This window comes from Odocoileus virginianus, chromosome 31 (genome assembly GCF_023699985.2).
Source record: "Odocoileus virginianus isolate 20LAN1187 ecotype Illinois chromosome 31, Ovbor_1.2, whole genome shotgun sequence".
Taxonomy (NCBI): Eukaryota; Metazoa; Chordata; class Mammalia; order Artiodactyla; family Cervidae; genus Odocoileus; species Odocoileus virginianus.
The window spans coordinates 36677816-36698538 of record NC_069704.1 but is presented as its reverse complement, the minus strand read 5'-3'; the positions used below and the strand labels follow the sequence as shown (position 1 = coordinate 36698538).

The window sequence follows — 20723 nt, the reverse complement described above, 5'->3', positions numbered from 1 at the left end:
TGGACTTTCCTGTCACGCCTCTTGCCCGAAGGATCCCAGAGATCTTCAGGAGGGGTCCACAGAAACGGTGAGGCTCTCATGAGCAGCACTTGAAATTAGAGCTAAGACCATGACATGGTGCTCCTGTGCTGTGGGTTTTAATTCCGGCTGAAATCTAAACAGCTCATGGGTCATGACCGGAATTTGCTATTGCATCTTGTAAACACTGCTGACGGTTCCCCAGGCCAAGTGGTGTCCAGCCCTTTTTCCTGAGATGAATTTTAGCCACAAGCTTTGCTTCAATCGCTCTGGTCAAAATTACTTCTCTTCCGCGTAACATTGATTGTATAAGCACACACACACATCTTATAGATGGTGTCTGCATCCCGTACAGTGTCTTTCCTAGGACAATGATGCTAACAAAATACTTCCTATTTGCCAAATAAGTCATCAGTGTGAGAAAGGTTACAAACACCAGCCTGATATTCTTGTTCTGGGCTGTCTATAATCTGAAAGTCGGCTGGAAAGCCTTAGAGTAGCCCAGTGAGTCTGACTTTTAAAAATTAAAACAAAATGTTCTGGTGGGTTTATTTCCAATCCAAGGAAAATAACATCATGATGGGTTGGGGGAGGGGGGTGGAGAAATAACTGAAACTTGGAATTTGGTGCCGAGCACGCTAAATTTACGAGTGACAGCTTCCAGGCAATGGTAAAGCACCCATCTTGTGAATTCCTTTCTAGGGAAAGAATCACTTGTGTCTTGAACTGGTGATGACCAACTTCTAGAAAGTATCAACTGAATTAGGATGAGGAGCAAAGGAAACAGGAAGACTTAGTCTGTCTTTTCCGGAACGTGGGGTTTTCAGTGCTTTAAGATACTCTGTGTGTGCGCGCGCATGCTCTGTTGTGTCCGGCTCCTTTGTGTGACCCCATGGACTGTAGCCTGCCAGGCTCTACCATCCATGGGATTTCCCAGGCAAGAATACTGGACTGAGTCGTCATTTCCTCCTCCAGTTAAGATACTCTAAAGGTGATCTAATTTATAATAATGTCATTTATTTATAAAACATTTGGGAGGGAAATGAAGACAAGGACAGAGGGCTAGCAGTTATCAGGGGATATTGTGATTTCAAATGTTTTATCCTCATGTGAGATAATTTCACCTCCATCATTTCATTTGCTTACCCATTTCACAGGTGAGGAAGATGAGGCCAAGAGAGGTTGCATGACTTATCCAAGATCCTCATTAGGTATTAAGTTGAGGCTTGAAATGAAGCTCAAGTTTTGTGGCTCCCAGGCCCCTGCTTACTTAATCCACACATTCCCCTCCTATGATGGGCCAAGGGCTCAGCAACCTGGGCGCCTACACAGGTGAGCTCCAGAGAAAGGTACAGAGGCGGCTTAGCTTTTTCCAGTCTTTCTCTTTTCCCTGATGACTACTGTTTTTATTCTTCTCATACTCATATCACTCTATTGGTTCTCTGTGAAAATGCTTTTTTGGTAATGTGACTGTAAAATTTTGTATTTTACCATATCAAAAATGGGCAGTGGGCTTAGCTCACTGCATCTCTCACATCGGAGATGCTCCAAAAATGTAATTTTTACTCTTTAAAGCTTTATCTCTACATACTCCATCACAGTGCCTTGTAGGCAGCAAATTCATTTCATTGTCTGCAACATTGGGTTAAGTAGGTGTGGTAATACTGGAAAATGGATTGCTTATGGCTTTATACCCCAGAGACAAAAATAGCTATTTTCCTCCTTCTACATCTGATGAAGAAAGCATGTGTTTTGACTCAGGCTTTACAAGCTGAAGCGAAATTTTTGTTGCAGAGTGGCAGCTCTTGTGTGCTGAAGTTTAGGGATCAAGGTTGCGTGTGATTGGAATAAGAAAGCAGAGGGTGAGGGTAGTTGCTGGAAGTAGAGATAAAAGCAAGAAGGGGACTCCACTTTTTTATTCAATGACTCCCTGAGAGGTATTTAACTACATTAAGAAAGTGTGTGGAAAATTAGCAATAATTTGTTATTTAAATATTTGCAATTCTTGCTTGTTTTGCTCAAGAATATTTTATACTTAAAAAAAAAGATCTATTTTTGGCTGCACTGGGTCTCATTGTGTGGGCTTTTCTCTAGCTGTGGGGAGTGGGGGCTAGTCTCTAGCTGCGGTACTCGGGCTTCTCATTGCAGTGACTTTTCTTGTTGCAGAGCACGGGCTCTATGTGCCCAGGCTTCAGTAGTTGTGGCACTTGAGCTCAGCAGTGTTGACTCTCTGGCTCTAGAGCGCAGACTCATTAGTTGAGGTGCATGGGCTTAGTTGTTCTGCAGCATGTAGGATCTTCCTGGACCAGGGATCGAACCCATGGCCCCTGCACTGACTGGCAGATTCTTAGCCACTGGACCACCAGTGAAGCCCCTCAACAGCTTACTCTTTAATAGCCTTCCTACTTATCAGATTGAATTTGAATATCCTTATTTTTGATTAAATCTGCTCATTCATCTCAAGTATCAATGCTTCCCATGTCCCAGCTCTTTTCAACAACCGTCACCTCTGCTATGACAGAGGGCCTGGGTGGGGAGGGCGCTGGGACTAAGGTGCATTCATACTGATGCTCAGCTTTTGATTAATGTACCAAGGACCCTCCTACTCTTGAGATTTCCATTAGCCAAGCTGCAGAGCTGAAATCTATTCATTAGGAAGATAATGCTGGGTTTAGCAAAAGGCAAGAGGACCAGAGTGAGGAAGAAAGATAGTTTTTTCTTTCTATTGGATAAATCAATAAGCCATTGCCACACTCAATCAAAACTATTTTTGGATGGTTTTGGTTTAAATACACTTTAGTGCTTTTGTAGGACCTGCCTTTTCATGGGATTTTACCCCTCCTATAATTTCTAGGTTGGACTGAAGCTAGCAAACCACATTACTCTGGACAAAACGGTGTTCCCTTGTGGTAGATAGCATGGAACCAGAAACACTTCCAATATGAGGGTCTCTGGGGAGAAGGCAAGGGACCAGGAAACTGAAGTGGATGGTTCTTCACCCAGAAAGCGCGACAACAGATGCTAAGCTGATTCTTCAAAATAAGAACAGAGGCTTGCGCTACTCAGCAAAATCCAGGCAGAAGAGAAGGCATCGCTCTTTGGCTGTCAGGAAAGCACCAAGCAGGTAATAAATTTGTCTACAGTGAAAGACTTAGGTGGATTGATGAAACGGAAGTGGGATCAGATTTTCTCAAGAGAAGCAAGGGGACCAGACCAAGGTCCTCTAAGGCCACCAGTGCTCTAAGGGAATGGGCTGGGGGTTCCCAAGAGGCAGAAGCAGCAGCCTCTGAGATTGGACACTATATAGTCACTGAGGGTTTGGGCAGTGAGGGCGGGAGGTGGTCTTCTGGTTGGAATTAAAAGGCCTGTGAGGGGAGAATGACTGTATACATCCTCAGAGCCAATCAAGTCAGTGTCTCCTGCTTTCCTCTACTCTTGTGTTGTGAGACAAAAGAGGAAAGGCTATCCAAAGGCTGGTTGGCACCAGTTTTCCAAGCTAATCTTGATGTAGGGCAGACATCATTAAAATAGCATTAACTTAGCCACTGCTGGGAATGGGGGCCTATGGTAACCACAGCCTCCTACATGTGGCCTCTCAGTGATCCAATTCCCAGGACCAAAGCATTCTGCCTTTGGTTCATTTTCTATTTTTTGGCCACACTGCAGGGCTTGCAGGATCTTAGTTCCCTGACCAAGGATTGAACCTGAGCCCTTGGCAGTTAAAGGGCCAATTCTTAACCACTGGACCACCAGGGAGTTCCCTGGCTTTGGTTCTTGATCCAATCCTGCTCTGTCTCACCCTTTCTCGGGGTCTAGAGTCTGTTCCACTCATTGGTGGCTCTGAGGGTGATTCCACGTTTGCATGTGAGTCTGGAGACAACTAGCCTGGGATTCCCCACTGCTGGGCTCTGCATTCTGATTACATTCCTGCAGCAAATTTTCAGAAGCCTTTTGTTATGAACTCTTACCTGGACTTCCCTGGTGGATTATCTGGTGTTCCTCAGCACCTGTGGTCCTGGCCTCCCAGCTCCCAGCCCCTGCCTCTTACTAGAGCTTGGATTAGTGGTCCCTGGCTTCTCTCTGCCCCCTTTCTCCTGGCCTGCTTAGGAAAGCCTGTCTTCAGAGATGACACCTAGGTGCTGAGGACTGCTGTACACATATGGAACTATATGACAGTTTCTGCTTTCCCAGAATTTTCATCTAGTTGAGAACATGCAGCCAATAAAGGTAGGGTGTAAAGCACATTTTACAGTGAAAAAGGAGTTATAGATTTTAAAAAGCAACGGAAAGATCACAATACCATGCACAAGTGTGTTTGTCACTCGGTTGTGTCTGACTCTTTGGGACCCCATAGACTGTAGCCCATCAGGCTCCTCTGTCCATGGGATTCTCTGGGCAAGAATACTGGAGTGGGTTACCACCTCCTCCTCCAGGGGATCTTCCTGACCCAGGGATTGAACCTGGGTCTCCCACATTGCAGGCAGATTCTTTACCATCTGAGCCACCAGGGAAGCCCCCAAAGTGCACAGTAGTTGCCAAATGCCTGTGATAGATAACTGCTGTAGGATCGTGGAGAGGGTCGTTGGGAAGTACTGCATTTGAACTTCTGATTTGGGAAAAGAATTATGGATACATTTTTATGTGAAGAGAGAAGACAGTGGGGATGGATTGTTTCTCCCCTAAATTTTGTATGCTGAAATCTTAATTCCTAGTACCCTAGAATGCGACTGCATTTGGAGGTATGGTCTTAAGAGACGTACCTGCAGTTAAATGAGGTCATTGGCATGGGCTCTGATCCAGTAGGACTGGTGTCCTTCTAAGAGGAGGAAGCTAGGGCACAGACATCCAGAAGGAAGGCTGTGTGCAGATACAAGAAGGAGCTGGCCATCTATAAGTCCAGGAGAGAGGCTTCAGAAGAACCAACTCGGCCAACACTTTGATTTTGAACTTCCAGTCTCTAGACTTGGAGAGAATAAATTTCTGCTGTTTAAGTAGTATGTGGTCCTTTGTTATGATGGCCCTAGCAAATGGAGGGATTACAAATGCTAAGAGCTGTGTCAGCAAAAGCAGGCACATGTTTGGTAGGAGAGGATCCTTTTCTTACAGTAAGAAGGCTCCTGGTGAATATTATGAAAGAAGAGAAAGAATCCAAGAACACAGTCCAGGAATGGATGGGCTGGGGGGGATAAAGATGGGGATAGAAGCATCAGGAATGAAGGAACACCTTGCATCCAGTTGAGTTCTACCTACAGTATCACTCCAGTATTCTTGCCTGGAGAATCCCACGGACAGAGGAGCCTGGTGGGCTATCATCCAATGGGCTGCAAAGAGTCGGACACAACTGAAGTGACTTAGCACAGCACAGCATCCCTTCTGGGGGAATAACGACTGCCTCATGCTGACATGAAACCAAGTTTACTTTATGGCATTAATCAAGACCCTGGAGACCATAAGAGGGAAAGGAAAAGGGGGAGAAACAACAAAATCCAGAGACAAATGATGAAGAAGAGGAAGAGAAGGGGGCATTGTAGGGTCTGTAAAGACTTCTGAACATCAGAGAGGGGGATGCAGCAGCTGGTAAAAGAAGAGACACATGTCTGGGGCGTGGGGTGGGGCAGAGCAAATAGCACTCCTGACTCTTTTCTGAGATGTGACTGCACATGGTGCTTGTAGCTTTCCTTTGGAACTAATAGTATAAGAAGACAAAGACAGCAATCCTGCCAGACGGTAAGGGTCCTCCTTGGGGAGGCTTCCCCTGTGCTCTCAGCCTGGGGGCCTCTCCTGCCCTGGACTCACTGGAAGGTGGTGGTCTGCCGTGGGAGGGGTGCAGCAGCTGAGGGAAGCACCAGCTTGCCAGCACTGTACCCCATTGGAACTGGCACCCTCTGGAGTCAGGGCACCCACCCCAACATCATCATAGGTTTCACAAGAGGTGGAGGGTAGAATGATGCAGAGAGAGGAAGTGATGAGGAAGGACAGGGGAAGCAGAGAAGGGAGACGGTGAAGACACAGGGCTGGGAGGAGGGAGAGGAAGCTGCCAAGCAGGCGCAGTGTCTGCCCAGTCCTCCATTCTGTGCCTGCCGCTGGCAGTGTTATTTATGCCTGACTGGTCTCCAAGCTCCCAGGTCCTTCCCCATCAGGTCTGCCCCCTGCCGCATCCTATCCCTCTCTCTGCCAAGTCTCATCTCTTAGTGCCGTGCACACCCTGTCCCGGACCAAGGGAACTGCACACCTTGTTTCCAGCTGGGACTGTCTTTCTCCCCCCACTGCCTATCAGAATTGGAGGGGATGGGGAGGAAACCCCTCCCACAAAGCCCCAGCTCAGAAAAATAGAGCTCTGCTATCCCAGGGGAGGGCTAAATATGTTTCCATAGTAACGCCATTTTGAGTCCAGTTAGGTCATTTCAGACTTAAACAGAAAGGAAGAGAGGAAAAAGAGGAGGGGGAGGGGGAAGGGGAAGGGAAGGGGAGGTGGGGGGAGGAAAAGGAGAGCTTCTGTTGGTAACTTGTTGTTCAGTCATTCAGTCGTGTCCCACTCTTTGCGACCCCATGGACTGCAGCACGCCAGGCTTCACTGTCCATCACCAACTCCTGGAGCTTGCTCAAACTCATGTCCATCGAGTCAGTGATGCCATCCAGCCATCTCATCCTCTGTTGCCCCCTTCTCCTCTTGCCCTCAATCTTTCCCAGCATTAGGGTCTTTTCCAATAAGTCAGCTCTTCGCATCAAGTGGCCAAAGTATTGGAGTTTCAGCTTCAGCATCAGTCCTTCCAATGAATATTCAGGGTCTATTTCCTTTAGGATTGACTGGTTTGACCTCCTTGCCTGTCCAGCACCTCCTCTGGACCCCAGGTCCTGGTGAGCTCCAGTAGTGGACCCCTAATTGCCTGGGTACTTGTGCTGTGGTCAGGAGGCCTCCCCAGGGAGCCCGGTGAGGATCTCCCTACAGCAGCTTCCAGCAGTCCAGGAGGAACTTCACATTGGCCTTGGTCAAGTGGCTGTGGTTGGCTGTTGCTGCTCTCAGAGTCGGCCAGACTGTGCTGGGGTATTTTTCCAATGAGGGGAAGAGCTAAAAAGACCCATGTGGATGGCCTTGGGCTTCTGCTGAACTGCTGGCTCTGCAGAATGCAGCAGTAGGAGTGGAGATTGAAAATCACAGTGACATACTGGAGTGTATCTTTTGGGTGGGCAGGTCATATTGGAGCAGGCTCCAGCCTTGAACATGAATGCTGTCACTTTACTTAACAATTTGTACAGTTTGGAGATGCTGATGTAATCAAGTGTAGATGTGGTTATTGAACATTAAAAAAAAAACCAACTTGCTATTGAACAACCAAATCCAGTGATTAGCATTGTTTGTACTACGCTGTAAACAAATGATGGCAGAGATCAAGGATAGAAAATTATGGCCCATGGTCTGTTGTTATTTTGCTTTTCTTGGTACAGGCTGTGGACTAAGAATGGTTTGTACATGTTTAGAGGGTCTCCCTTCCCCACAAAAAATTTCAAACAAAGAATGTGTGACAGAGACTGTATGGCCCACAATGCCGAAATTATTTACTATCTAGCCATTTGCCGAAAATGTTGGCCAAACCCAGGTGTATATTAAATAGATTTTTATTTTTTGCTTTTGGTTCATCTGAGAACATCCTCCCCCACCCCCATTTATAACAATGCCTCTTGGAAAAATGCAACAGATGAGTTTGGAACACACCCAGATCACAAGCTGGGGACTGTCTGTGCCTTTCTGTATTTTTTTTTTTTTTTTCTTCTTGTGCCAAATGCAGCGCCTGGTACAGGAGAAGAAGCAAACAACTTGCTGATGGTGATGATCAGGGTGTATACAACTCTCAGGCTCACAGGAAAATGAACATTCCCAAAACTCTCTCTGGGACTTTTGCGTTCCTGACGTCCTTAAGATGTCAATCACTTCCGTCTTTGCCTGACAGGTGACCCCGTTGAGCAAGCCAAGAGCCCCTCCTACCCTGCTTATTTCCTTAGCTCTGCTGCTGCCTACCTAGGGAGAATGAGCAGAATAACATCTGCTTGTCTTTTAGCCAATGAGAGAAGCCTAGACAAATATGCACTTAGCCCCTAGAACAATCTTGATCAGCCTAGCCACCAGCAGAGATACAGCGGGAGAGAAAGTACAAACAGAGCTGAAAATACGGCTCAGAGGTGAGTGAGTGAAATGTGAATGTCAGGGTCTTGAGAAACGCAGTGGACCTTGGGGATATTGAAGGCATCTTGGAAAAAGAAGTCAGAGACTGGATTTGAAGATATTCAAAGAGATCATTCAGCTTAACCTCATCCCTCCCCTTGGCTTTTCTTATGCTAATAAAGATTATTCCTTCTTTCTCTTCCTACCTCACAGGGTAGGACTTGAGATACACAAATGTACTTTGGACTCATGTGAAATATATAAAAAGAAGAAAATATTAAATTTCTGTTGGGACTGTCTGTAGTTTCTTTTCTATCACATCAGAATGTGCATGCATGCTCAATTGTATCCAAGTCTTTGCGACCCCATGGACCATAGCCTGCCAGATCCCTCTGTCCATGGAATTCTCCAGGCAAGAATACTGGAGTGGGTTGCCATGCCCTTCTCCAGGGGATCTTCCAGACCCAGGGATCAAACCAGTGTCTCCTGCATTGCAGGCAGATTCTTTACTGCTGAGCCACTGCGGAAGCCCATCACATCAGAATGCAGTTACTGTATTCAAGCTTTCTAGTAGATCAGAGCCTTCATTTCTGCCCACCCCCCCACCCCCCGCCAAATATAGTACAAATTTGTTCTCAGAATTTATACCTAATTAAATATGGACTCCTCATAGTTTCACAATAATCATTTCTAGCTCATGACATGACACGTTGACTATGCTATGGAGGGCAAGTAACGTAGTGGCTCCTGAGCCACAAGTAGAGGAAAGACAGTTGTTTTGTCTCTGGAAATGAATCAGCAACAGCTTTAGGGAAGCTTCTTGTTGAGCAGTTGCAGCAACGCATTACCGAACAGCTTTGAGCAATGTCCAAGGTAAGTCTTCCTCCTCCTCCAAAGCCCTCTTCCAATGTCATGACCTTCCTTCGAGGTAGAAGACTCAGTAGTCCATGCTGCAGTAGCCAAGACATGATCTTTTCCTGTACAGAGCAGACAAGATCCATCCACAGCCCCAGTGACATTGAGGTCTGGATGGAGGGAAAGAGGTAACGCTGACAGGATTGCTGGCAAGATCCGGCATCCTCTGCTCGAATCTCAGCTTGCTCTTGACAGCCTGGCCCCATCAGTCATCTGTACTCGCTCATCTTGCAGGGACTTGGAGGCCAGAGGCCCCCACTGCTGCCCTTGCTTTTGGAAGATGATGGACCCCACAGCAGCCTGGGCTCAGCCCTGCTCCACAGCACAGTTTGCAGACAGGGAGCAGATGTCAACAGTGTTCCAACCGGAGCTCCACCAGAGCTGTGTGCAGCTAGTCTGATGGTTAAAAGTCCTAGTAGTGCAAAAAGAAATCAGAGTAACAAATGAGCACACCTTGGATGCCACCATATTTACCACTGCTGCCTTCTTTTTCAGTCTCCCTGGTTTTGCTTGCAGAGTTTACCTTCCATGCGCTTGGGCTCCCTTCTCCCTTCACTGACGAGCAGAGCTCTCTCCTTAATTAACTGAACAAGTACTCATGCACAGAGGCAGCGTCTCTTTTGGCAGGACGATCTGAGCAGAAACAGCCCCCGAAGCAAGTGAGAATATTTGTCAAGCTGTGATTAAGTAGCTGTGATTAAAAAGTGAATAATTACTTGCCCAAGCAAAGGGTTCCTAACATGTTCTGACTCCCAGGCCATAATCATGAAACTTATGGGGCCAGAAGGTCTGCGTGATGATTCATTTTGCGGGGTGGGGGTAACCAAGATGCTCAGGACTTAAAAGTTTTCATTTGTGAAATCCAGGAGCAAGAGGATGCCATCTAAGAAGTAGCTATAGTTACCACCTGAGTCTTCATTTTCAAAGATTGCCCAGGTCTCTGGGTACTTGAAGACCAGCTTTCTGAACCATTTCCTCCTGGTGACAGACATGAAATTCACATGTTTGACATACTCTCTGGACTCTATAATTCCTGGTGAAGTATCTCTAATTCATTCTCTCTCTCCAATTCAAAAAAATTATTTTTGGAGTACAGGTGAAAGAAAGTGATATTGTATTTATTTTTTATTTATTTTAAAAAGGGCTATACTTCCCTAAAGTGTGCTGATGAACTGTGGCTGGTCATCAATAACTTCAACACACTGCACAATGCGTTTTGTATCCACAAATGTGTTTGCTGTTCTAAGCCAAGGAAGCCTCTTCTGCCTTCTCTTACATGTCCATCTTCACCCAGTTTGATATAATTTGTCCGTCAAGCAAAGCCTCAGTAACATTCCAGGTCACAATACCCTACAAAAGGGGTGCAGTTTGATAGTTAGAATTGTAGGTGCCAAATCCTTACAATTATGACCTGCTCTTGGGTTTGGCTAGGCTGGAAAATTGGCGGCATATTTACTGAGATTAATTGGAAGCAAATCCCAAAGAAACAAAACATTCAAAAGTTTGAGTATAGTGGCTTCCCTGGTGGTTCAGTGGTAAAGAATCAGTCTGCCAATGCAGGAGACACGGATTCCATCCATGATCCAGGAAGATCCCCTGGAGGAGGAAATGGCAACTCACTCCAGTATTCTTGTCTGGGAAATACCATGGACAAAGGAGCCTAGTAGGCTAGTCCATGGGGTCGCAAAGAGTCATATATGAATTAGCAACTGAACAATAACAATGACAAAAATGGTTTAGTGTCATCAGCATATCCAACTCCAGTCTGGGGGCTTTGACTTTTACTACTTAGGAGGCTGAGGTGTTGGTGGAAAACATGTAGACATTAGGGTTTGGAAGGCCCAGGATCAAATCGTGGTTCCTCCTTGGCCTTGGGTGAATCATTCATCACATTTAACTATCAAATTTCTTGGCTCTCAAGTAAGAACAGTAGAACTGCTATGACATTTAGAGACTATGGATGTGAAATGTTCTGCCAATGCTTGGCACATAGTAACACCTAAGAAGAAAACCTTAAGAAAATATTTATTTACCCAAATAACACTGTCCACTATGGAGGGACCAATCCAAGCAGCTGGCAAGGGCATTAGAAGCCTTTTGGAGAATGTTAGCAGACCCCAAGTGATTATAAGCAGAAGCAGTGTTGGCTGAGACCTCCCTAATGGGAGGTAAAATGAAGAAAGCGTAACAAGTAAAATGCTTTTCTGAAATCCTTGCAAAGGTCTGGGGAAATTCCTGAATAAAGAGATTCAAGGTCTCTCTTAATGCATGCGATTTGAATTGCAGAAGAAACTCAAGTTTCACCTATCCCATAATGTCAAGTTGATTTTTTGCTGATGTTTAGACAATCCCAAAAGCAACTGCTTTTTATAACACATTAGAGAAGATATTTTGATCACTGTTACTCTGGGTACATTCTCCAAACTCCAAATAGAAGCAGTAAACATGTGAGTATAAATATGACGATCATTTGTTTAACTGTGACAATTTTAGAGAGTTTTTGGCATGCTCCAAGGTACAGAGATTTTTGTGGATGAGTAAAAAAATAACTCGTGTATTGTTTATCCCGCTTTGACTAAGTCTTGGGTGACATTATCAATTTTTCGTAAAACTGGTTTGTTTCTACCTAATGTCAAGTCATGGGAAAGGAAAAAAATGTTAAAGTTTGCCTCCCTGGAGGGCCTGGGGATGGAGAAGCGTGTAGCAGACAATTATTTATGGATAGTTTTACATGAATACAATTGTCATGGATTTTATCTGATGACTGGAAGGTTTTCAAATTGTTGTCTTTGATTAGAAGTCGCATTAAAGCTAGTTCTCTGGTGACCTTAAGCTTTTTAGTATTTAAAATTTAAATTTGTCTCCAGAGGTATTTAAAGACCAGCTCAAACATGGAGTCATACTCTGGCGAAGAAAAACTGTTACCCTTCTTTTCATGGGGTTGTTCTTCCTGTAAGGGTGAGCCTGGTATAAGTAGTTTTAAAAATTCAGATCCTAAAAGAAGTTATTCTCAACAATGAAACTGAAGCAAGGTTTATGTAGTCAAGTCCTTCTCCCGTGCCTCCATGCACAACATGACACCCACATCTGGAAGAGCCATCGCGAGATGTGCAAACAGACCAGAAGAGTCTAGAAACCCCCAAGCATCTACTGCCAGAGTCCAAGTTACAAGCAAAAGGCAGAGTGTCTAACTGGACAACAACAAGGCACTTTCCAGAAAGGACTGAGAAAGCAGTAACATTCTATGTCAAAAGACAACCAACAACCAAACTCCAACCGATGTGCAAACATAGCTATCATGGCAGTATGCAAACAAATTAGCCTTTTAGAAGGATTTCAGGAAATTATCACTTTGCTGCAAGGAAAGAAGGAAAAGATGATGGTGCTACTACCTTTGCAGTGACAGTTAAATAATGTCTGTAATAGGAAATTCCCTGGTGGTCCAGTGGTTAAGACTCTGCATACTCACTGCCAAGGATCTGGGTTCAATCCCTGGTCAGGGAACTAAAATCTTGCAAGCCATGTGAGGTGGTGAAAATAAATACATAAATAAATAAATAAATGAAAAAGTAAAAATGGCAATAATCTGTTTTTAAATTCTTAGAGGGAATTATCCCAAATAGGGGAAATAGACCATAGAAATGGTTAGAAGTTATAGACCAGTGATTCTAGTCAAGCATTATTTCAAAAACATAAATCTTCTTTTAAATTCCTATTGTGGAATGTGAAAATATTTTAGTTCTTACAGATAGTCACCATCTGTATCTTTGTAATATATTGAATTCTTGAGGTTTACCAAACTTTGATATACAGAGAGCAAAAAATCACTACCCCCCCCCCCCACCAAGTTCTTGTAAAAAGTGGGAATAGGTTCAATAAATGGGTGACTGGATCTTTTCTCAGCATAAATAGGCTTCTGTCAAAAACAATTTGCAAACTTCTGCTTTTGATGGGCTTAAAGTGACCAGAAAGCATCTTCCTACGTGTATCTTTCAGAGCTCAGGAAGGAGGTACTTGAATCATCAGGCTTATTCTGGCATGTCCCGTGTGTGCTGGGGACCTCACTCATCATGTAGTAGTGAAGCAGCTGAGAAAAAATGGCAGTGGTGATATGCCATTCAACATATTATATGCCCTGGATTTTCATAATGGAATTCTGGAAAAGGTAAGTGATTTGCCAAGAAGAGCCTTTCTAGGCCTTGTTGAAAAGGCTGTGGAGTAGTTTTGCAGCCTCTGACTTAGCTTGAAAGTAGCACCCAGCCCACCCCAAACTCTTGACCTTTAAATATGCTACACAAGAAGTCTTCCTCCACCTGATCTTGGAACCACTTAATGGAATTCTGTCCATAGAATTGTCAGTTGAAGAACTGACTCTCATCCTTACTGTCTTCCATTAGGAAAAGCCATCCTTTTCCCAACTGGTTCTTTCAACACTCTCTAGACCCAAGTGCAGACGACCATTGACATAATAATTGTCCCTCACCCTCACCCTTAGGGCATTGGGAGCAGTATCCTGTCAAGCAGCAGCAAAAGGTAAATAAAATCTCACTGTCAAGTTTCACCCAAGCTGAGAAAGGGTGGACTGTAAAACTTGCTCTAAAAATAATGCGTCTGGATATTGGCCACCATCTTAAGGCTCTTCCTCTCCAGGCCTTCTCCCCATAAAAATCCAATGTGGCTTTCACAAGTTTAGCCTGGAAATAAAATCCCCTCACTCCATCAAGAAATAGCTCCAAACTTAGAGTGCATGCTCAAAATATTCATGATGAAATCATAATCCTATATTTATCATCTTTTGGATTGTGTATGAAATTCTGTTTCCCATGGTGTTTGTCGTTGAAAGGGGCAGGCATAGAAAGCAGGCTCAGAGAATGACCCAGAAAGCATTAGCCTCAAGGAAATGCTGTTTCCCATCATAGTGAGCTGGATGGTGGTATGACATCCTCCCTTGTCTCTAAGCCCTACCTCTGCCCCAGAGTCAGCTTCCTCCCCAGCCCATTCCCAGATGGTCCCTGGTTTACTGGCTGTCTCTCAGCATCCATTGAACGTGAGCTGGCCTTCCAGAAGGAAGTGGAGAGCGGTTGCCTAGGATCACCCTCCCATCCTTCTGACCTTTCCTGTTCATTAGACTTCCTCCCCATTTTCGCTGAGGGAGATGGTGTGGATCTTAATGGTCGGAATCTGATGATTCTCTCCACGACTGGGGGTCGAGGGCCCCAGGCAACAGCACACTTGCAAAAAGCTTTTACTTCTCACCCGGGCAGTGGTGCAGGCTGATGGGTCTCTGGCCACTGCCATCCTGGCAGATCCGCGGGGTAGGGAAGAGAAAATTTTCCATTCACAGACCCCATCCGTCTTGGAGATCTTATAGAAGGTCTCTGCAGATCCCACTGGAATGCGAACCAGGTCTTTGTGCTGTCCCTCCAGGGTGTGGCTGGGTGCATGCAGCGTGTAGCCCAGGGTATGTTTGGAGGACTGCTTTCGTTGCAGACACTGGAATCTCAAGACATTCTGAAAGGCCTTTTTAAACTCTTGACTGGAGCATGGGTATATAATGGGGTTGATGCAGCTGTTTAGGTAACCGAGCCAAAATGCTATTTTAAAAACGGTTTCTGAGGGCCTGAAATCAGGAAAGAAAGACCCTGGAAGAAAACACAAGAGATTCATACACGTTATTTGCAAGTCAATGGACCTCTTGGCTAGGAAAATAAAGCAAATCCTCCAACAAACAAACACCTTTACTGTATCTCGAAAAAGCTCCAAACAATTCCAAATGCATTTGAGTTTTCACATTTGACTGATCACACCCTTGATAATATCCTCAAAAGCCATTCACACTTGGTCCGCATGAACAATTCATTTACGGGAAAAGACCCAAAGGACAGGGCTGCACTGGTTCTTAGTGACGAAATATCACTTGACGTCCACTAGGAAGCTTTAAATCATGAAAACATGAGATGGAGGCTGAGTCTACATACGCAGATTGTTTTGCCTGAATTTAAAACTAAGTTAAAGTTCATCCAAACATCCATATTAAAATAAGATCACCTGAATTGTCCTTTTGTTCTTTGATGCAGTATCATATGGGCTTCCCAGGTGGCGCTAGTGGTAAAGAACCTGTCTGCCAAAGCAGGAGACATAAGAGAAGAGGAAGGCATAGCAACCCAATCCAGTATTCTATTTTTTTTCCATTTATTTTTATTATTTGGAGGCTAATTACTTTACAATATTGTAGTGGCAACCCAGTATTCTTGCATGTAGAATCCCGTGGACAGGGGAGCCTGGCGGACTACAGTCCATGGGGTCGCAAAGAGTCGGACATGAGTGAGCAATGGAGAACCCGTGTAGAGCCCACATGTATACAGGTACAGCCTAAATATTAATAATACGAATCTTTTTCTCTCCTGAGTGTTGGAGTAGTATTTTCTAATGAGAATCTCAAATTTACAAACTACTGGCTTTGTCAACTTTGACCAGTGATTTTTTTCTCTAACGATGTCTTTTGACATTGCAGTATACTCACCTGCTCAAAATACTCCAGTAGCAGCCAAATGCTTCTTAAGAGTTTGACATGCAGGGTCTTGCCCAATGCTAAACCTACTCTCGCTTTCTAACATTAATACTTCTGCTGTAAACAGACACACTAAAAAATTTTCTCCAAGTCATTGCTCATTTTTTTTGGCCCTCTCAAGTTGGGTCTAGAGGTCCAAAATGCCCTTTACTGTCCTCTTTACCTACTCAAGTCATCCTTTAACTTATCCAGCAGGAATCAAGTTTCAGGTCTCTTTACATCTTACATAGTAACTATCTCATAGCTCCTGGAGGCAAAATAGCAAAACCAAATTATCTTAAAGTGGGAACACTGTTAAAGTGTTAGCTGCTCAGTTGTATCCGACTGTTTGCGATCCCACGGATTGTAGCCCACCAGGCTCCTCTGTCCATGGAATTCTCCAGGCAATAATACTGGAGTAGGCTGCCATTTCCTTCTCCAGGGTATCTTCCCAGTCCTGAGATTGAACCAGTGTCTCCTGCATTTCAGGCAGATTCTTTCCACCTGAGCCACCAGGGAAGCATTGTGCGAACAGTCTTAGAGGTTATTTTATTCAATTACTCAATTTCCAAATTAAAAAAAGAATGATTAAAGTTGTTGTCACAAACTTAATGCTATGCACTAATACAGTGATAGATAAAGAGATATAGAACTGCTAGCCCAGTGTTATTTATTTCCTGCACAATTTTTTTCTTTTGCCTCAGCCTCGTAAAGATCTTGATTTTATGTCTTTCTTTTTCTCTCTGCTCTAGAGACCCATCAGAGTCATGACAAACTGATGGATAGGCTTAAAAATCTACTCTGGCAAACAGTGCCCTGAAATTTAGCAGAGAATCTCATAAATATAAAGAAAGAGTAAAGTTAAATATTGCAGAACCAAAGAAGGCAAAATGGTACAATGATTGATGAGAGTATTTTTTGTCTCTGAAGTATATTCCCTGTTAGATTCAGTGTGTCTCAAAGAAATTAAAACACATACAGAGATGATGGTTGTTAAGTGGGAAAGTATTATCTGTACCTCCAAAGCTTTTAACATTTTCCTATAGTTATAATACAATGTACTCACATTGAGTGTCTGGTTTGAGCCAGGCTCTGTACTAAACAGTCTACATAAATTTAATCATCATTAGTAACATCAAGAGTCATATGATTCCTACTGTATAGCCCAGGGAAGTCTACTTAATACTCTGTATGGGAAAATACCTGTATGGGAAAATAATTTACAAAAGAGTGGATCTACATAAAACTGATTCACTTTGCTGTACATTTAAACTAACACACTATAAATCAACTATTAATGTGTTCTAATAAAAAATAAGTTATATGATTTCTATCAACACCCCCATTTTACAAATTAAGAAACTGTGATTTAATGAGATTGCATAATTCAACTAAAGTCACACAGGCAGAAGGTCAGCTGGGATTTGAAATTGAGAAGTCTGACTTTAGGGCCTATGTTCCTTAATCATATCTGAAAATACATTAGAATAATGCATCTCTAGGGAATGACGATGATATATGGAGAATGATAAAGGGTACAGCTGGGGAAGTTAAACTAGAAAGATGGTTTCTCAAACTTAATCTGAGAGGTGAAAAAAGCAGCTAATATGAACATGAATGGTGATTCTTGTGAATGTGGTCAGTTCCAGAAAAATCCATCTTAATTATGATGCCTATATGTTGTTCCATATTTCTTCCAAATAGCAACAATGACAGGATTAAGGGGACTCTCTTCTCAAGGCAGGCCTTGGGTTGAGCTTAATAAGGATATATGAGCAGGGCATGCCCCAAATTACCTTGTCTTGGAATTTCACTCTTCTGTAAATCAGCTAGAGAGGGGAGTGTGTGTCCCTTATTTGAAGAATTTAAATTAAGAGAAAAAGAAAAAAAAAGTGAATTTTGAATGCTAATGCTAGTGAGATGATTTCAGATCCTTGGAGTTTCCCATAACTCCTTCAGGGACAGTCTTTTATTCACAGAGTCCTGTTCTGCATTAAGACATCTCAACATTTCCTTTTAGACCATTTCCTCCTATTCCTCTTCCCTCCTTTGAAGTCTCCTTACAAAGCCAAGCTACTCTGGCCTTCCTGTTGTGTACACAGCTTCAAAGGTAAATATCAGTTCTTTCCTTCAGGTGCCCTGCTCAAAATACCCATTTCTTGGTGGCAGCTGAGGCATAAGATGAGAAAAGTGAAAGTGTAAATAAACATGTTAGTTGCTTAGTCACGTCCAACTCTTTGCGATCCCATGGACCACAGTCTACCAGGCTCCTCTGTCCATGGAATTCTCCAGGCAAGGATACTGTAGTGGGTAGCCATTCCCTTCTCCAGGGCATCTTCCTAACCCAGGAATTGAACCTGGGTCTTCTGCATTGCAGGCTGATTGTTTACCATCTGAGCTACCAGGGAAACCCATAGGATGAGAAAGGAGATGATTAAAATGAATTTACACTTAGATTTTAAAGACAGTCCTGTTTTAACCCTGCAGAAATACTGTCTTGCTAATTATAGCAAATCTCTTGATATTGGCTTTTAAGACAGTGAATGGGAGATTCTTCTGGATCAGAGGCTCTCCCATAAATGAACCACTTGTCTTATATCATCAGGTGTGTGACAGCACCTATATGTGTCTAAACCCTGCATGATGTGCCCATGCCCAATCTGACAATTCCACAAGGTAGGTCATGGGACCCATTTCTCCTCCCTGCAGTCTTTCATCCTCCCTTTCAGGTGATTCTCTTTTGGTAGCTCCCAACTGGGGTTTTAGAAAAGGCAGAGGAACCAGAGATCAAATTGCTAACATCTGCTGGATCATCAAAAAAGCAAGACAGTTCCAGAAACACATCTATTTCTGCTTTATTGACTATGCCAAAGCCTTTGATTGTGTGGATCACAATAAACTGTGGAAAGTTCTGAAAGAGATGGGAATACCAGACCACCTGACCTGCCTCTTGAGAAACCTGTAGGCAGGTCAGGAAGCAACAGTTAGAACTGGACATGGAACAACAGACTGGTTCCAAATAGGAAAAGGAGTATGTCAAGGCTGTATATTGTCACCCTGCTTACTTAACTTATATGCAGAAAACATCATGAGAAACGCTGGGCTGGATGAAGCATAAGCTGGAATCAAGATCGCCGGGAGAAATATCAGTAACCTCAGATATGCAGATGACATCACCCTTATGGCAGAAAGTGAAGAAAAACAAAAGAGCCTCTTGATGAAAGTGAAAGAGGAGAGTGAAAAAGTTGGCTTAAAGCTCAACATTCAGAAAACTAAGATCACGGCATCCAGTCCCATCACTTCAAGGTAAATAGGTGGGGAAACAGTTGATACAGTGGCTGACTTTATTTTTTTGGGCTCCAAAATCACTGCAGATGGTGACTGCAGCCATGAAATTAAAAGACACTTATTCCTTGGAAGAAGAATTATGACCAACCTAGACAGCATATTAAAAAGCAGAGACAATACTTTGCCAACAAAGGTCCATCTAGTCAAAGCTATGGTTTTTCCAGTAGTCCTGTATGGATGTGAGAGTTGGACTATAAAGATAGCATATTAAAAAGCAGAGACATTACTTTGTCAAAAAAGGTCTGTCTAGTCAAGGCTATGGTTTCTCCAGTAGTCATGTATGGAAGTTAGAGTTGGACTATAAAGAAAGCTGAGCACTGAAGAACTGATGCTTTTGAACTGTGGTGTTGGAGAAGACTCTTGAGAGTCCCCTGGACTGCAAGGAGATCCAACCAGTCCATCCTAAAGGAGATAAGTCCTGGGTGTTCATTGGAAGGACTGATGTTGAGGCTGAAATTCCAATACTTTGGTCACCTGATGTGAAGAGCTGACTCATTTGAAAAGACCCTGATGCTGGGGAAGAGTGAGGGTGGGAGAAGAAGGGGACGACTCAATGGACATGAGTTTGGGTAGACTCCAGGAGTTGGTGGTGGATAGGGAGGCCTGGCGTGCTGCAGTTCATGGGGTCACAAAGAGTCAGACATGACTGAGTCACTGAACTGAACTGAACTGGGGTTTGGAGAAAGACTCCTAACTGTATTTCCTTCAAATGCTTTCCAAAAGTTAAAAGAAGACAGTTATAAGGCTTCTTTCCAAACTTCTCCATATTATTCACATCTTTCTAAAAAATTGCACTTATTTATTTATTTGACTGTGTTGAGTCTCAGTTGTGTCACTCAGAATCTTCACTGCATCATGTGGGATCTTTTGTTGCACCCCATGGACTCTCTAGTTGTGGCACATGGGCTTAGTTGCTCCTAAGGCATGTGGGATCTTAGTTTCCTGACCAGGGATCCAACCTGAGTCTCCTGTGTTGCTAGGCAGATTCTTAGCCATTGGACCACAAGGGAAGTCCCTTATTCACGTCTTCAGGTCTCTTTCTTCCCTTCATTTTTTCCTCTCTAGGAAGAAAATATTGAGCTGTCATCAGGCTTGGAAAACAGCCATTGCTTCGTGATCCCCATTGGGGTGCTCTTATTTCAGGATCCCTTCCTCTGCTCAAAGCTTTCTGCTCAGGCATCATCTTCTCTGAATTTCTCACAATTTCTCTTCCCAACCTCACTTTCTTCTTGTTGATGATGTTTTTTAGACCAGGAAGCTTGATCATGATTCTTTTTGTTGTCCACCCATCACGGCATGGAGCACCAGGGTTGAATCTGCCTGGTTTAGGGACAGACGTCTCTGGACCCAGTCACTAGGATGAAAACTCCCTTTAGTAGGAAGTGTCAGTTCTTGCTCATAGAGCTCCAGAACCCAGCACACTGCTGGTGTTTCAAAGTTGTGGTTTAGTTGCTAAACTGTGTCCAACTCTTTGCAACTCCGTGAACTGTAGCCCACCAGGCTCCTCTGTCCATGGGATTCCCCAGGCAAGAACAACGGAGTGGGTTGCCATGGCTTTCTCCACTATCTGCTTTACCTTACTGCATTATCTGGTATCTAATACTCTAGTTTTTCTCACCATGCTCCACAGGAGGAGCCAGACATTTGAATTACCAATAAGAGCACGGGGTCTCCTATTTCTCTTGTCATCGTAGGTATGCTGGGCACTTCAACAATTTCTGTTCAGACTCC

At 43.8% G+C, this 20723-nt stretch overlaps 1 protein-coding gene and 1 long non-coding RNA gene across 5 annotated transcripts in view; one reads left to right on the top strand and one right to left on the bottom strand.

The window, feature by feature from the left end:
- The first annotated feature begins 1085 nt into the window (after window positions 1-1085).
- Window positions 1086-3074, top strand: LOC139032462 (uncharacterized). The gene is made up of 2 exons (XR_011485015.1): window positions 1086-1350; window positions 2873-3074. It is a non-coding gene; the product is annotated as an uncharacterized lncRNA (long non-coding RNA).
- A 6339-nt stretch (window positions 3075-9413) lies between these two features.
- ADRA1A (adrenoceptor alpha 1A) overlaps window positions 9414-20723 on the bottom strand; it is a 106365-nt gene continuing 95055 nt past the window's right edge. Inside the window, exons 2-3 of one of the 4 annotated variants that reach the window (XM_070459639.1) lie at window positions 14351-14736; window positions 9414-9506 (exon numbers count right to left, since the gene is read on the bottom strand). In XM_070459639.1, the coding sequence (XP_070315740.1) occupies window positions 9498-9506; window positions 14351-14736 (395 nt within the window). In that variant the 3' untranslated portion in view covers window positions 9414-9497. Of the gene's footprint in view, window positions 9507-10185; window positions 10445-14206; window positions 14737-20723 lie in introns of those variants that run through there. The other 3 variants (XM_070459637.1, XM_070459638.1, XR_011485014.1) reach the window with 3 other exon arrangements.